An 18,725-nucleotide genomic window follows, 5' to 3' on the forward strand; every position below is an offset into this window, starting at 1 on the left:
ATTTTGATTTCGTATTATTGCACAGCCATCGGAAATGAAAATAGTGATAAAATTTGGAAATAATTGAACAGTCAGAAGTGGGATAAAACTGTGGCACTTACGGCTTATCACAACTCGGCGTGAAGCTTGTGCTGCTGTTCCAATACCATTTTCTGCAAAGCAGGAAACTTCATTCATATCACGGGTGACGTTCGAGATTATCGTGACAAGATAGCGAGTTCGCTCCGAGCTTAAAATCTTCCCACCGACGTATATTTCAACTGTAGGCATGGGGTTGCCAAGTGCACCGCAAACAATTGTCATGGATCCTCCTTCTCGAATAAATTTAGTTGGATGAATGGTGACGGCCTAAAAAGATATTTAAAAACTGTTAAAAGTGCTCCTGTTTTCAGTGTTTTTTCCAGATATTCTTAATTTCTACTATGGAATATGACGCAAAGCAAAAATTGAGGTTTGTGCGGTTACTAGCTTTAGCTATGTAGCCCGAATTACCTTGGTCATAAATGAAGCCACTCGTCAATTAAGATGGAGCTGTACGGCCTTAATGTTTGTACTCATAATTGGAATTGCTATTCAAATCTATCAGGACAAAACTTGATTGGGACCAATCTTGACAGGGGGATTACTATTTATCCCCTCCCCACTTCTAAGACAAGGCCTTCTTCTCCTTCTGAAACAGCAGAAATCCTGAAACTACTACTGGGTATTCACTTAATACTAACAGGAATAAGAAAAAAATATAACGATGTTCCACTTTAGTATTATTATCACTATTCGCCTTAGTGTCCAAAATAAATGATCCTTATTACCGTTATTACCCAATTAAGACAAGCCGCTACGCCAATTAAGATGGGACTTTACGTCCTACACTAAACAAGGTTATGACCTTGGTCATAACCAAGGAACATGACCTTGGTTCAGTTATCAATGTTCAGTACAACTGAAGTGTTTAAATTCAACAACGATTATCAGTCAGACTGATCGTCGACAAGGTGGATAACCAGAAGGAGGCGGGTTGATTTCAATACTAATGAAGTGCTTAAACTGAATAACTATTATCAGTCAAATTGAATGTTGACAAGGCTGGGTACTTGCATAATATACACCCTACCTAATGTTTCTCTGATGCTCAATCCTAATAAAATGTACCAAAGTAAAATAAAAATATAATACTTTAGAAACAAATTTTGGCCATATATTTGTGAATTAGGGGGAGGGGTGTGTAAAGTATAACGGTACTGCATGCCTAATTTTTTAGGTACAATTATTCTGCATATTATGTAGTAAGAATTGTTTTCTAACTTCACACTGCCCAAATATTTTACTCCTCGCCCGTAATATGCAAATATGTAGCCCAAATTATATATTTTCCATCTATTGTGTTACTTCTCTTTGTCTTGTCTCACACTAAGCTGAAGGAAACTAACGAAAAAAAAGAACTGGTTTCTATAATGGGTCAATGAATGAACATCTTGAGAGGTAGGGTGTTTATCATACAAGTACCCAAGGCTGTATCAAGAAGGGGGGATAGTAATCAACGTACCAAGAGTAGTAACCAAGGTACTACTTTGCGTACTGACCTAGCAATTTCTATGTTATTTGCGTACTGCCATAGGACTATGCTATTTGCGTACTGCCCTAGCAATTTCTATGTTATTTGCGTACTGCCATAGGATTATGCTATTTGCGTACTGCCCTAGCAATTTCTATGTTATTTGCGTACTACCATAGGACTATGCTATTTGCGTACTGCCCTAGCAATTTCTATGTTATTTGCGTACTGCCATAGCAATTTCAATGTTATTCTTTAGAAGCTCTTCACCTTTTCAAAGAGATTCAGAGCTCCCTCACATGACCTTCTGGATTTGCGTACTGCCCTAGGAATCTCTATGTTATTTGCGCACTGCCATAGGACCATGCTATTTGCTTGCCTCTGGTTTGGTGAGTACAATCTGGTTTGGTGGGTATAGTCTGGTTTGATGGGTATAGTCTGGTTTGGTTTTTCAAAGAGAGTGAGTATTTGACATTTTTGCAAAAAGAGATAAGAAATTCGCAAATTGGACTCTATGAACGATATTAATTAATGTTTTGAATAATAGGAGTGTGAATGATTCTAATTAGTGATTGGATTGTATTACGGTAAAGAAAAAAAGGATTAAACTGATTAACAGTTAAGGTAACCCCGAAGGGGTTGTTAACTCAGGTAATTTGTTACTTGACCTAGCTTTACCTCTCCGATGTGGTCTGTATAATACACAAGTAGCGTTTCTGTATTAACACGTGAATATTTGTAATCCATTTTTGAAGTCTGTGGAAACAGTTTGACGTGTTCGGTGAGATTACGTTCCTTGGCGTTTGATAGACATTTGCAAAAAAAAGGGGTAATTAGTGATTAGATAATTTTTTAACGTGAAATCTCTGAATAAAATATTTTTGGAGCATGTACTTGACGATGGATAAAAGGGTTAAGGTGATTAGCAATTACGAGCAAGGATCCCCCCCCACTGGTTCCTGGCAGTAGGCTACGCATATCAAATTACTGCACTGTGGGTTAGGTAACATGATTAAACACGCTTTTACAATCGGAATTCATTGATTGACATTTGCAAAAAGGGGTAATTAGTGATTGGATAATTTTTTAACGTGAAGGGTCAATTTTGGAGGGAAAACCAAAAATACTCAGAATCGAAAATAAAGGGGACCTGCCTCAAAGAGAAGGCTCAGAGGCCCTTCGTTCCCCCATTTCTGAGGGCAGGGGAGGGGGAGGGTCAATTTTGGAGGGAAAACCAAAAATGCTCAGAATCGAAAATAAATAGGATCTGTCTCAAGGGCAAGGCTCAGAGACCCTTCGTTCCCCCATTTCTGAGGGCAGGGGAGGGGGGAGGGTCAATTTTGGAGGGAAAACCAAAAATACTCAGAATCGAAAATAAATAGGATCTGCCTCAAGGGCAAGGCTCAGAGGCCCCTCCTTCCTCCATTTCTGAGGGCAGGGGAGAGGGGGAGTCAATTTTGGAGGGAAAACCAAAAATACTCAGAATCGAAAATAAATAGGATCTGTCTCCAGGGCCAGAATCGAAAATAAATAGGATCTGTCTCAAGGGCAAGGCTCAGAGACCCTTCGTTCCCCAATTTCTGAGGGCAGGGGAGGGGGGAGGGTCAATTTTGGAGGGAAAAGCAAAAAAGCTCAGAATCGAAAATAAATGGGATCTGCTTCAAGGGCAAGGCTCAGAGGCCCCTCCTTCCTCCATGTCTGAGGGCAGGGGAGAGGGGGAGTCAATTTTGGAGGGAAAACCAAAAATACTCAAAATCGAAAATAAACGGGATCTGCCTCAAGCGCAGGGTTCAGTGGCCCCTCCATCCTCCATGTCTGAGGGCAGGGTAGAGGGGGAGTAAATGTTTGAGTCAAAACTAACAGGTCTAATAAAAAAGAATAACGGCGAAATGCATCAAGGTGACGAATCAGCAGGCACGCCTGCCTCCAATACTGATTGCCGAGGAGAGGGGGGGTCAATTTTTGAAGCGGCAAACAAAAATACTCAGAATTAAAGAATAAACGGGATCTGCCTCAAGGGGAAGGCTCAGATGCCCTTCGTTCACCCATTTCTGAGGGAAGGGGAGGGGGGAGGGTCAATTTTGAAAGGGAAAACCAAAAATACTCAGAAAGTTCATTTTGAATTTCCTTCATTGAAATGCAAGAGTTGGAATATTTCAGTAGTGTTTTGTTGTGCTTTACCTTGTCATAGTTACATTCTCTTAATATTTCAAAGTTCATTTCGAATTTCTTTCGTTGAAATGCAAGAGTTGGAATATTTCAGTAGTGCCTTGTTGTGCTTTACCTTGTCACAGTTACATTCTCTTGATTTTTCGAAGTTCATTTTGAATTTCTGTCGTGAAATGCAAGAGTTGGAATATTTCAGTAGTGTTTTGTTATGCTTTACCTTGTCGCAGTTACATTCTGTTGATTTTCATAGTTCATTTTGAATTTTTTCATTGAAATGCAAGAGCTGGAATATTTCAGTAGTGTTTTGTTGTGCTTTACCTTGTCACAGTTACATTCTCTTAATTTTTCAAAGTTCATTTTGAATTTCTTTCGTGAAATGCAAGAATTGGAATATTTCAGTAGTGTCATGTCGCTTTACCTTGTCACAGTTACATTCTGTTGATTTTCATAGTTCATTTTGAATTTCTTTCATTGAAATGCAAGAGTTGGAATATTTCAATAGTGTTTTGTTGTGCTTTACCTTGTCACAGTTACATTCTCTTAATTTTTCAAAGTTCATTTTGAATTTCTTTCGCGAAGTGAAAGAATTGGAATATTTCAGTAGTGTCTTGTCGTGGTTTTTGTTGAGCTTTACCTTGTCACAGTTACATTCTATTGATTTTCATAGTTCATTTTGAATTTCTTTCATTGAAATGCAAGAGTTGGAATATTTCAGTAGTGTCTTGTCGTGGTTTACCTTGTCAAAGCTATATTCTCATGATTTTTCAAAGTTCATTTTGAATTTTTTCGTGAAATGCAAGAGTTGGAATATTTCAGTAGTGACTTGTTTTGCTTTACCTTGTCACAGTTACATTCTCTTGATTTTTCGAATTTCATTTTGAATTTCTATCGTAAAATGCAAGAATTGGAATATTTCAGTAGTGTTTTGTTGTGGTTTACCTTGTCACAGCTACATTCTCATGATTTTTCAATGTTCATTTTGGATTTCTTTCATTGAAATGCAAGAGTTGGAATATTTCAGTAGTGACTTGTTGTGCTTTACCTTGTCACAGTTACATTCTCTTGATTTTTTTAAGTTCATTTTGAATTTCTTTCGTTAAAATTCAAGAGTTGGAATATTTCAGTAGTGACTTGTTGTGCTTTACCTTGTCACACTTACATTCTCTTGATTTTCCGAAGTTCATTTTGAATTTCTGTCGTGAAATGCAAGAGTTGGAATATTTCAGTAGTGTTTTGTTGTGCTTTACCTTGTCACAATTACATTCTATTGATTTTCATAGTTCATTTGAATTTCTTTCATTGAAATGCAAGAGTTGCAATATTTCAGTAATGTTTTGTTGTGCTTTACCTTGTCACAGTTACATTCTCTTAATTTTTCAAAGTTCATTTTGAATTTCTTTCGTGAAATGCAAGAATTGGAATATTTCAGTAGTGTTTTGTCGTGGTTTAACTTGTCACAGCTACATTCTCATGATTTTTCAATGTTCATTTTGGATTTCTTTCTTTGAAATGCAAGAGTTGGAATATTTCAGTAGTGACTTGTTGTGCTTTACCTTGTCACAGTTACATTCTCTTGATTTTTTGAAGTTCATTTTGAATTTCTGTCGCGAAATGCAAGAGTTGAAATATTTCAGTAGTGTTTTGTTGCGCTTTACCTTCTCACAGTTACATTCTGTTGATTTTCATAGTTCATTTTGGATTTCTTTCATTTAAATGCAAGAGTTGGAATATTTCAGCAGTGACTTGTTGTGCTTTACCTTGTCACAGTTACATTCTCATGATTTTTCAAAGTTCATTTTGAATTTCTGTCGTGAAATGCAAGAGTTGGAATATTTCAGTTGTGTTTTGTTGTGCTTTACCTTGTCACAGTTACATTCTGTTGATTTCCATAGTTCATTTTGAATTTCTTTCATTGAAATGCAAGAGTTGGAATATTTCAGTAGTGTTTTGTTGTGCTTTACCTTATCACAGTTACAATCTCTTAATTTTTCAAATTTCATTTTGTATTTCTGTCGTGAAATGCAAGAGTTGGAATATTTCAGAAGTGGCTTGCTGTGCTTTACCTTCGCGCAATTACATTCTATTAATTTTTCGGAGTTAATTTGGAATTTTTTTCATGAAATGCAAGAGTAGTAAAATTGGGGTCTCAACTCACCAGCCTAAACGGTGAAAATCAACTAGCTCAAAATTGAGGTCCCAGTCCACCAGTTTTTTTTAGGGGCCAATCAGAGACAGCGGAGGTTGCTCAATATACGATAACTTGATTGGTGATTGGTTACACACCGCGACGGCGCATACATAGTGAGAGAGACATGCAAAGTCAACATAGCTTTATTTCATTTTTTTAAGGTTAATTTAGACGAGGTTACGTGCGCACACACACACAGAGAGAGACGACAAACACACAGAGACAACACACACAAAGAGACGACACACACAGAATGAAACTGAATTACAATATGAATATGATCAGGAATTGTTTACAAGTCAGGTTGGCCGAGTGGTTATGGCGCTAGACTCAAGATCTGGTCCCCATACGGGGTCGTGGGTTCGAACCCCACATCTGACAATTTTTTTATTATGTACTTTTTTTTTTCATCATGTCTTGTGATTTCACTAAATAACTTCTGTAAAAGGATTTATGCAGAACATAAATTGTTAGGGCCTTTAATAGATTAAATAAAAAAAAACTAGAAAAGTGCAAAATGTTCAAATTCTCTTCTGAATTTTCTTAAAGAAGAGAAAAATTTAGCTCTATTCTGAACTATACCAATTACACTGTATGACAATATGAATATCATCTAGAATTGTTTACATTTCGGGGTGGCCAACAGGTCTAGACACTAGACTTAAGACCTGTTCTCCATAGGGGGTCGTGAGTTTGAGTCCCAAAACTGATCATTTTTTCTTATTCTAATTCTTTGGAAACTACCTCTAATTCTGACCGTTTAAGTTTTGATGTTAGTGTTGTCAGTCAAAAGCTATGACCTTGAGAAAAGAGCTTGTGAGAATTGCCTGATTATCAAAAAATGGCGAAACATCTTCCAAAAGTCGACAGGAATGCATCCTTCTAGCGCAATGTCAGATATGTTTAAAAAAATTTACACAGTCGACATAGCTTTATTTTATTGTTTTTAAGATTAATTTAGACGGGGTTCTGAATTTTCTTAAAGAAGAGAAAAAGTTAGCTCAATTCTGAACTTTACCAATGAAACTGAATTACAATATGAATATGATCAAGAATTGTTTACAAGTCAGGTTGGCCGAGTGGTTAAGGCACTAGACTTAAGATCTGGTCCCCATATCGGGTCGTGGGTTCGAACCCCACACCTGACAATTTTTTTATTATGTACTTTTTTTCTTTCATCATGTCTTGTGATTTCACTAAATAACTTCTGTAAAAGGATTTATGCAGAACTTAAATAACTTTATTTCATTTTTTAAGGTTAATTTGGACGAGGTTACGTGCGCGCACGTAACCTCGTCTAAATTAACCTTCAAAAATGAAATAAAGCTATGGAGCTTTTGGAGGATGTTTCCCCATTTTTCGATAATCGAGGCTGTTTCCAAAGATTTAGAATAAGAAAAAAATTGTCAGGTGTGGGACTCGAACCCACGACCCCATATGGGGACCAGATCTTAAGTCTAGCGCCTTAACCACTCGACCAACCTGACTTGTAAACAATTCTTGATCATATTCATATTGTAATTCAGTTTCATTGGTAAAGTTCAGAATTGAGCTAACTTTTTTCTCTTCTTTAAGAAAATTCAGAACCCCGTCTAAATTAATCTTAAAAAAATGAAATAAAGCTATGTCGACTTTGCATATTTTATTCAACATATCCGACAAAGCGCTGGAGGGGTGCATTCCTGTCGACTTTTGGAGGATGTTTCCCCATTTTTCGATAATCAGGCAATTTTCTCAAGCTCTTTTCTCAAGGTCATAGCTTTTGAGTGACAACACTAACATCAAAACTTAAACGGTCAGAAATAGAGGCTGTTTCCAAAGATTTAGAATAAGAAAAAATTGTCAGGTGTGGGACTCGAACCCACGACCCCATATGGGGACCAGATCCTAAGTCTAGCGCCTTAACCACTCGGCCAACCTGACTTGTAAACAATTCTTGATCATATTCATATTGTAATTCAGTTTCATTGGTAAAGTTCAGAATTGAGCTAACTTTTTTCTCTTCTTTAAGAAAATTCAGAAGAGAATTTGAACATTTTGCACTTTTCTAGTTTTTTTTTTATTTAATCTATTAAAGGCCCTAACAATTTAGGTTCTGCATAAATCCTTTTACAGAATTTATTTAGTGAAATCACAAGACATGATTAAAGAAAAAATTAAATAATAAAAAAATTGTTTGGTTTGGGTTTCTACCCCACGACCCCGTATGGGGACCAGAGCTCGAGTCTAGCCCCTTAACCACTTGGCCTACTTGACTTTAAACAATTCCTGACCATATTAATATTGTAATTCAGTTTCATTATGTGTGTGGCATCTCTTTGTGTGTGTTGTCTCTGTGTGTTTGTCGTCTCTCTCTGTGTGTGTGTGCGCACGTAACCTCGTCTAAATTAACCTTAAAAAAATGAAATAAAGCTATGTTGACTTTGCATGTCTCTCTCACTATGTATGCGCCGTCGCGGTGTGTAACCAATCACCAATCAAGTTATCGTATATTGAGCAACCTCCGCTGTCTCTGATTGGCCCCTAAAAAAAACTGGTGGACTGGGACCCCAATACTGAGCTAGTGGATTTCCACCATTCAGGCTGGTGGACTAAGACCCCAATTTTACAACTCTTACATTTCATGACAGAAATTCAAAATGAACTTCGAAAAATCAAGAGAATGTTACTGTGAGAAGGTAAAGCACAACAAGCCACTAGTGAAATATTCCAACTCTTGCATTTCACGACAGAAATTCAAAATGAAACTTGAAAAATCAAGAGAATGTAACTGTGATAAGGTAAAGCACAACAAAACACTACTGAAATATTCCAACTCTTGCATTTCAATGAAAGAAATTCAAAATGAACTATGAAAATCAACAGAATGTAACTGTGACAAGGTAAAGCACAACAAAACACTACTGAAATATTCCAATTCTTGCACTTCGCGAAAGAAATTCAAAATGAACTTTGAAAAATCATGAGAATGTAACTGTGACAAGGTAAAGCACAACAAGTCACTACTGAAATATTCCAACTCTTGCATTTCAATGAAAGAAATCCAAAATGAACTATTAAAATCAAAAGAATGTAACTTTGACAAGGTAAAACACACCAAAACACTACTGAAATATTCCAACTCTCGGATTTCACGACAGAAATTCAAAATTAACTTAAAAAAAATCAAGAGAATGTAACTGTGAAAAGGTAAAGCCCAACAAGACACTACTGAAATATTCCAACTCTTGCATTTCAATGAAAGAAATCCAAAATGAACTTTGAAAAATCATTAGAATGTAGCTGTGACAAAGTAAACCACGACTAGACACTACTGAAATATTCCAATTCTTTCATTTCACTAAAGAAATTCAAAATGAACTTTGAAAAATCAAGAAAATGTAACTGTGACAAGGTAAAGCACAACAAAACACTAGTGAAATATTCCAACTCTTGCATTTCAATGAAAGAAATTCAAAATGAACTATGAAAATCAATAGAATCTAACTGTGACAAGGTAGAGCACAACAAAACACTACTGAAATATTCCAACTCTTGCATTTCACGACAGAAAATCAAAATGAACTTCGAAAAATCAAGAGAATGTAACTGTGACAAGGTAAAGCACAACAAGTCACTACTGAAATATTCCAACTCTTGCATTTTAACGACAGAAATTCAAAATGAACTTCGAAAAATCAAGAGAATGTAGCTGTGACAAGGTAAAGCACAACAAGTCACTACTGAAAAATTCCAACTCTTGCTTTTCACGACAAAAATTCAAAATGAACTTTGAAAAAGCATGAGAATCTAGCTGTGACAAGGTAAACCACGACAAAACACTATTGAAATATTCCAACTCTTGCATTTCAATGAAAGAAATCCAAAATGAACTTTGAAAAATCAAGAGAATGTAAGTCTGTCAATGTAAACCACAACAAAAAACTACTGAAATATTCCAACTCTTGCATTTCAACGAAAGAAATTCAAAATGAACTATGAAAATCAACAGAATGTAACTGTGACAAGGTAAAGCACAACAGGACACTACAGAAATAGTCCAACTCTCGCGCTTTGCTAATGAAATTCAAAATGAACTTTGAACAATTAACAGAATGTAACTGTGACAAGGTAATGTACAACACAAAACTACTGAAATATTCAAACTAGGGAGTTTCAAATAAAGAAATTCAAAATAAACTCTAAAAATCAACAGAATGTAACTGTGACAAGGTAAAGCGACATGACACTACTGAAATATTCCAATTCTTGCATTTCACGAAAGAAATTCAAAATGAACTTTGAAAAATTAAGAGAATGTAACTGTGACAAGGTAAAGCACAACAAAACACTACTGAAATATTCCAGCTCTTGCATTTCAATGAAAGAAATTCAAAATGAACTATAAAAAACAACAGAATGTAACTGTGACAAGGTAAAGCACAACAAAACACTACTGATATATTCCAACTCTTGCATTTCACGAAGAAATTCAAAATGAACTTCGAAAAATCAAGAGAATGTAACAGTGACAAGGAAAACCACAACAAGTCACTACTGAAATATTCCAACTCTTTCATTTCACTGATACAAATTCGAAATGAACTTTGAAAAATTAAGAGAATGTAACTATGAAAAGGTAAAGCACATCAAAACACTACTGAAATAATCCAACTCTTGCATTTCAATGAAAGAAATTCAAAATGAACTTTCTGAGTATTTTTGGTTTTCCCTTCCAAAATTGACCCTCCCCCCTCCCCTTCCCTCAGAAATGGGTGAACAAAGGGCCTCTGAGCCTTCCCCTTGAGGCAGATCCCGTTTATTCTTCGATTCTGAGTATTTTTGGTTTTCCCTCCAAAATTGACTCCCCCTCCCCCCTGCCCTCAGAAATGGAGGAAGGAGGGGCTTCTGAGCCTTCCCCTTGAGGCAGATCTCGTTTATTGTCGATTCTGAGTATTTATGGTTTTCCCTCCAAAATTGACCCCCCCCCTCTCCTGCCCTCATAAATGGAGGAACGAGGGGCCTCTGAGCCTTGCACTTGAGGTAGATCCCATTTATTTTCGATTCTGAATATTTTTGGTCTTTCCTCCAAAATTGACCCTCCCCCTCCCCTGCCCTCAGAAATGACGGAAGGAGGGGCCACTAAGCCTTTCCCTTGAGGCAGATCCTTTTTATTTTCGATTCCGCGTCTTTTTTGTTTTCCCTCCACAATTTTACCTCCCCCCTCCCCTGCCCTCAGAAAGGGGGGAGCGAAGGGCCTCTGAGCCTTCCCCTTGAGGCAGATCCCGTTTATTTTTGATTCTGAGCATTTTTGTTTTTCCCTCCAAAATTGACTCCCCCCCTCCCCTGCCCTCAGAAATGGCGGAACGAGGGGCCTCTGAGCCTTGCCCTTGAGGCCGATCCTCTTTATTTTCGATTCTGAGCATTTTTGGTTTTCCCTCCAAAATTGACCCTCCCCCCTCCCCTGCCCTCAGAAATTGTGGAACGACGGGTCTCTGAGCCTTGCCCTTGAGACAGATCCTATTTATTTTCGAATCTGAGCATTTTTGGGTGTCCCTCCAAAATTGACCCCCCCCTCACCTGCCCTCAGAAATGGAAGAACGAATGGGCCTCTGAGCCTTCCCCTTGAGGCAGATTCCGTTTATTTTCGATTCCGAGTATTTTTGGTTTTCCCTCCAAAATTGACCTTTCACGTTAAAAAATTATCCAATCACTAATTACCCCTTTTTGCAAATGTCAATCAATGAATTCCGATTGTAAAAGCGTGTTTAATCATGTGACCTAACCCACAGTACAGTAATTTGATATGCGTAGCCTACTGCCAGGAACCAGTGGGGGGATCCTTGCTCGTAATTGCTAATCACCTTAACCCTTTTATCCATCGTCAAGTACATGCTCCAAAAATATTTTATTCAGAGATTTCACGTTAAAAAATTATCTAATCACTAATTACCCCTTTTTTTGCAAATGTCTATCAAACGCCAAGGAACATAATCTCACCGAACACGTCAAACTGTTTCCACAGACTTCAAAAATGGATTCAAAATATTCACGTGTAAATACAGAAACGTTACTTGTGTATTATACAGACCACATCGGAGAGGTAAAGCTAGGTCAAGTAACAAATTACCTGAGTTAACAACCCCTTCGGGGTTACCTTAACTGTTAATCAGTTTAATCTTTTTTTTCTCTACCGTCATACAATCCAATCACTAATTAGAATCATTCACACTCCTATTATTCAAAACATTCATTAATATCGTTCATAGAGTCCAATTTGCGAATTCCTTATCTCTTTTTGCAAAAATGTCAAATAGTCACTCTCTTTGAAAAACCAAACCAGACTATACCCATCAAACCAGACTATACCCACCAAACCAGATTGTACTCACCAAACCAGAGGCAAGCAAATAGCATGGTCCTATGGCAGTACGCAAATAACATAGAGATTCCTAGGGCAGTACGCATATCCAGAAGGTCATGTGAGGGAGCTCTGAATCTCTTTGAAAAGGTGAAGAGCTTCTATAGAATAACATTGAAATTGCTATGGCAGTACTCAAATAACATAGATATTGCTAGGGCAGTACGCAAATAGCATAGTCCTATGGCAGTACGCAAATAACATAGAAATTGCTAGGGCAGTACGCAAATAGCATAGTCCTATGGCAGTACGCAAATAACATAGAAATTGCTAGGGCAGTACGCAAATAGCATACTCCTATGGCAGTACGCAAATAACATATAAATTGCTAGGGCAGTACGCAAATAGCATAGTCCTATGGCAGTACGTAAATAACATAGAAATTGCTAGGTCAGTACGCAAAGTAGTACCTTGGTTACTACTACCAAGCTGATAAAAAGATTTCAGCCCTTATCTTAGGTCTATTTAAACCTGGAAATTGCAATTTCTAAAATTTTGCATTTAATTGTTACAGAACTTTGAACTTTTAAGGGTAGCATCACATTTTTTCAGTGTTGCCACGTTGAACCGTAGAGCAAATAAGAAAAAATAATTCGTAACACTCTTCATTTCCTAAAACTAAAATATTAACAATCAATTTCCAAAGGCAAGTATACCTTCAAAGAAAAGCTACACCTTTTTCAGCTGATTGGTACCATATGTATTTAGCTATCTTTTTGCTGATCTTTTCACTCGTGTTTCTTTTTTTTAAATTTGGCACCCGCTACTACCAAACGCTGCAGAACTACATTTGAAGGTCTTGTTCGTTAAAAATTGAACTTTTCAAAATTGAACTTTTAGGTAAATTTGATTGGGGAATTTAAACTTAACCGATTCAAACAATCATATTTCATTTCTACTGTCCTTGATACTTTAAATAGTAAGTTTTATTGATGATTTAATCCTTGACGTTACAGACATTTGAAGTATCAAATAGACAGATCTGTTCAAAAGGGGGGGGGGCACCGGTTCAGTTACCACGGACACCGCAACGGGGGGGGGGGCTGGAGGGTTGCCTACTTTGATCAATTTTTAACTTTGATTCGGCTTTTTTTGTTTTTATTTGAGTCAGGAGGAGGCGCTATAATTAATTTTGCTCCGAGCACCACCAACCCTAGGAACGGCTCCTCAAATACCTAATCAAATAATTCATTTAAAATTTGGTTCCTAAAGTTACAAAGAGTTAAAAGAGTTGTCAAGTTATTTACACCTAAGATTTAAAGTGAAAACTCATTGTAATATTTTTCTAATATAAGTCTGAGCGAAAAAAACAAAAAAACATTGAAAAAAATGCAGTCTCGGGGTAGTCACAAAGTAATGTACACCTGTAGTAGATAGTTAACAGCCCCTTTGCTTCAAAGTATTCGGGGAGTTTAAGGGAATCTGTTTTGAGATAAATTTATAATGTCATTTAAAAAAAAACGTTTGGAAATACAGTTATTTGCTCTTTATTTCCGGGAAATAAAAACGAGTGCTGTCTGTCTTAGAACCTTTTCTGACTTAGTCCTTGGGGATGCAGCCCAAGCTGAGTTTAGGCTAAATATTTTATTACTTTTGGAGCTCTTTTAGCAGAAAGAAAGGAAACTTTATCCTCTCTAAACTGTTTTACTTTTTGCAATTTTATCCAGAAATCCTATTCTCATAAACGGGTTAAAAAATTACATGGTGTCAATAAAAATTTAAATAAAAAGATTCAAAAATGAGATGAAGATCGATAATACTACTAACAAAATAATAATCAACTAAAAATATGAAGCTGCAGTAAAAATATAGAAGAAAATAAATGTTAATGGTCCGAGGCCCCCCCCCCCGGTCCATTAACAAAGATTTTTCCGTAACACATAATAGGGACATTAATGACATTAGTAATCATTTAGTTGTGGTAGTCTATTGGTGCCCATGCTAAACCTGGTAAGCCATGGTAAACATGTATAACCTGGTAACCTGGTAACCATGATAAACCTGGTAAACATGGTAAGCTATGGTTCCCATGGTAATAATGATAAAAGAGTTCAGACTCAGACTTGAAAGCTTCAGACTTGAAATCCTGAGGACATAGGTTCGAGTCCTGGAGTCGCGGATTATTTGGTTTGGGACGGGGGGTCAATGGTGTAACCCTGCAAGCTCAGCCAGAGACAACCCACCTCTAAGTGGGCACCTGGAGAAATCTGTAGGAAAACACAGGAAGCGTCTGATGGTTTGTCCCCAACCATGCATTGGACTACCGTCCGATGGCAGCGAATCAGAAGATCGGTATTGCACAACGCGAACCATTGGTCAGCACGCGAAGAAGTTGTTTTTCTTTTTATATAATTTTATAAATTATTTTGATGTTTGATGTTATTCATTTAGCCATACTACATTTTATCAAGAAGATGCTGAAATTTCTGGCATTTGATCTTTTTTTCTTTTTTTTACGAGATCGTACCAAAAGAAAATAGAGATGTTATACACTCATAAATCTAAGGAGATTATGTTGGGTTTTTCCTCTTCATAAATCTTTAGAAATGAGTTAGAAGTTTTTGAAAATCGCTATTGTTTCCTCGTGGAAATTCAAGATTCCGATCGTTTATTCTGCATGCGATCTATCTATATCGACAAAAAATGGCAGGAATGATATGTTGCTATTAACGTGGGTAAAATTTATACTCAGAGATTGTAGCGTGTATAAGTAACCTTCTATAGCTCAAAGCTGAGATGGAATTTGTGCCAAAGCTACTTTAATGAATTAAGAATTTCTACCCCTTCTTGCAAGATGTATAATGTATAATCCAAAAGCGCCTTACGTAAATAGGCAATGTCCTAAGGGCTCTTAAGGAGTATTTCAATCTAATTTTTGCTTAACAGCTACAAAACCAGCTGTAACAGTTTACTGACGTTTTATGGAATTTCTAGAACAAGTTAAACTTATTTCTTGCCCCTTCAGACGAAACAAGTTCTATTAATTGGATCAATTTGTTTATTTAGTACCTTAAAATCAGACATTCTATTATTCCCTAATTTTTCAGGATTTTCCAAAATTTACCAAAAAGAAAATTACGCCCATCAAAATTTCTCCGAAAATAAATATTAGCGCAAATAAAAGATTTACAAACGCTGTTTCATTTACGAACCTAAATTTTTGGGTATATTCCTTTGAATATACCCATTATGTTTTGGGGTATATTCATTTTTTTTTCTTTATTTGAACCCAATTACCTTTTGGGGAAATTCGGGAAACCACCAAAACATTTTGGGCAGTACACGCACTGCCTTTAATATTTAGAAGTTGTTTTGCTCTTTCTAAGCGCGTTATATCCTCTTATTTTCACTAATGGAAATAATTAGGAAATGAAGCTTTTGATTCAGATTTTAAATTGTATCTTGAAGGCTTAAAAATATCTCCCTCTTACAAAGAAAGTGGTTCCTAATAATTGCAACAACAAAAATCACAGACACATTTTTTCAGCATATCTCCTCTTCAGTAAAATTCAGGTCTTACAACAGCTTTTCAGCATACCTCCTCTACAGTAAAATTTAGGTCTTACAACAACTTTTAAGCATATCTCCTCTCCAGTAAAAATCAGGTCTTAAAACAAGTTTTACGCATATCTCCTCTCCAGTAAAATTTAGGTCTTACAACAGCTTTTCAGCATATCTCCTCTTCAGTAAAATTATGTCTTATAAATTAGCTTTTGATTCAGATTTTAAATTGTATCTTGAAGGCTTAAAAATATCTCCCTTTTACAAAGAAAGTGGTTCCTAATAATTGCAACAACAAAAATCACAGACACATTTTTTCAGTAAATCTCCTCTCCAGTAAAATTTAGGTCTTACAACAGCTTTTCAGCATATCTCCTCTCCAGTAAAACTTAGGTCTTACAACAACTTTAAAGCACATCTCCTCTCCAGTAAAATTTAGGTCTTACAACAACTTTTCAGCATATCTCCTCTCCAGGAAAATTTAGGTCTTACAACAACATTTCAGCACATCTCCTCTTCAGTAAAATTAGGTCTTACAACAACTTTTCAGCATACCTCCTCTGCAGGAAAATTTAGGTCTTACAACAGCTTTTCAGCATATCTCCTCTCCAGTAAAATTCAGGTCTTACAGCAACTTTTCAGCATATCTCCTCTTCAGTAAAATTTAGGTCTTACAACAACTTTTGAGTTACAGTACTCAAAGTGATATAGAGAACAGTAGAAAGACTAGCCTTTTGGCGAATCCTCCATATCTCCTCTTCAGTAAAAATTAGGTCTTAAAACAACTTTTCAGCATATCTCCTCTCCAGTAAAATTTAGGTCTTACAACAACTTTTCAGCATATCTCCTCTCCAGTAAAATTCAGGTCTTACAACAACTTTTCAGCATCTCTCCTCTTCAGTAAAATTCAGGTCTTACAACAACTTTTCAGCATACCTCCTCTCCAGTAAAATTTAGGTCTTACAACAACTTTTCAGCATATCTCCTCTCCAGTAAAATTTAGGTCTTACAACAACTTTTCAGCATATCTCCTCACCAGTAAAATTTAGGTCTTACAACGACTTTTCAGCATATCTCCTCTCCCGTAAAAATTAGGACTTACAACAACTTTTCCGCATATCTCCTCTCCAGGAAAATTTAGGTATTACAACAACTTTTCAGCATATCTCCTCTCCAGTAAAATTTAGGTCTTACAACAGTTTTTCAGTATATCTCTTCTCCAGTAAAATTTAGGTCTTACAACAACTTTTCAGAATGTAGCCTCTCCAGTAAAATTTAGGTCTTACAGCAACTTTTCAGCATATCTCCTCTTCAGTAAAATTAGGCCTTACAACAACTTTTCAGCATATCTCCTCTCCAGTAAAATTTAGGTCTTACAACAACTTTTCAGCATATATCATCCCCAGTACAAATTAGGTCTTAAAACAACTTTTCAGCATATCTTCTCTATAGTAGAATTTAAGTTTTAAAACCACTTTTCAGCACATCTCCTCACCATTAAAAATTCGGTATTAAAAAAACTTTTCAATATATCTCCTCTCCAGGAAATATTAGGTATTACAACAAAATAGCAGAATGTGTCGTCTCCCGTCAAAATTCTGTCTTACAACAACTTTTCAGCCGATCTCCTCTTCAGTAAAATTAGGCCTTACAACAAAATTTAAGAATATCTCCTCTCCAGTAAAATGTAGGTCTTCAAACAAATTTTCAGTATATATCATCCCCAGTAAAAATTAGGTCTTACAACAAATTTTAAGCATATCTTCTCCCTAGTACAATTTCGGTCTTAAAACAAATTTTCAGCACATATCATCTCAAGTAAAGATTAGGTCTTACAACAACTTATCAGCACATCTCCTCTCCAGGAAAATTTAGGTTTTACAACAAAATTTCAGTATATGTCCTCTCCAGTAAAATTTCGGTCTTACAACAAATTTTCAGAATATCTCCTCACCAGAAAAATTTCGGCATTACAACAAAAGTTCAGCATATCTCCTCTCCAGTAAAATTTCGGTCTTACAACAACTTTTCAGCATATATCATCTCCAGTAAAAATTAGGTCTTACAACAAATTTTCAGCATATCTCCTCCCCAGTAAAATTTCGGTCTTACAACAAATTTTCAGCATATATCCTCTCCAGTAAAATTTCGGTCTTACAACAACTTTTCAGCACATCTCCTCTCCAGTAAAATTTAGGTCTTACAACAACTTATCCGCATGTTTCCTCTCCTGGAAAATTTAGGTTTTACAACAACTTTTCAGCATATCTCCTCACCAGTAAAATTTCGGTCTTACAACTACTTTTCAGTATATCTCCTCACCAGTAAAATTTCGGTCTTACAAAAAATTTTCAGCATATCTCTTCACCAGTAAAATTTAGGTATTAAAACAAATTTTCAGCATATCTCCTCTTCAGTAAAATTAGGTCTTACAACAACTTTTCAGCATATCTCCTCTCCAGTAAAATTTCGGTCTTACAACAACTTTTCAGCATATCTCCTCTCCAGTAAAATTTCGGTCTTACAACAACTTTTCAGCATATCTCCTCACCAGTAAAATTTCGGTCTTACAACAACTTTAGCATATATCCTCACCAGTATAAATTAGGTCTTACAACAAATTTTCAGTATATCTCCTCACCAGTAAAATTTTGGTATTACAACAAATGTTCAGCATATATCCTCTCCAGTAAAATTTAGGTCTTACAACAAGTTTTAAGTACATATCCTCTCCAGTAAAATTTAGGTCTTACAACAACTTTTCAGCATATCTCCTCACCAGTAAAATTTAGGTGTTACAACGACTTTTCAGCATATCTCCTCTCCCGTAAAAATTAGGCCTTACAACAACTTTTCCGCATATCTCCTCTCCAATAAAATTTAGGTCATACAACAACTTTTCAGCATATCACCTC

The 18,725-nt window shown here is 36.2% G+C and overlaps 1 protein-coding gene and 1 non-coding gene across 3 annotated transcripts in view; both read right to left on the bottom strand.

Moving 5' to 3' along the window:
- Positions 1–18,725, bottom strand: part of LOC148944949 (Ig-like and fibronectin type-III domain-containing protein 2) — a 321,570-nt gene that overhangs the window by 50,092 nt on the left and 252,753 nt on the right. For both annotated transcript variants that reach the window (XM_089099394.1, XM_089099393.1), the window contains exon 19: positions 102–348. In XM_089099394.1, coding sequence (XP_088955520.1) covers positions 102–348 — 247 coding nt within the window. The remainder of the gene's footprint in view (positions 1–101; positions 349–18,725) is intronic.
- TRNAL-UAG (transfer RNA leucine (anticodon UAG)) lies at positions 7,750–7,832 on the bottom strand. The gene has a single exon. It is a non-coding gene; the product is annotated as a tRNA-Leu (tRNA).

This window comes from Artemia sp. Qi Xiang Cuo, chromosome 13 (assembly GCF_049724085.1).
Source record: "Artemia sp. Qi Xiang Cuo chromosome 13, ASM4972408v1, whole genome shotgun sequence".
In the NCBI taxonomy this organism is placed as follows: Eukaryota; Metazoa; Arthropoda; class Branchiopoda; order Anostraca; family Artemiidae; genus Artemia; species Artemia sp. Qi Xiang Cuo.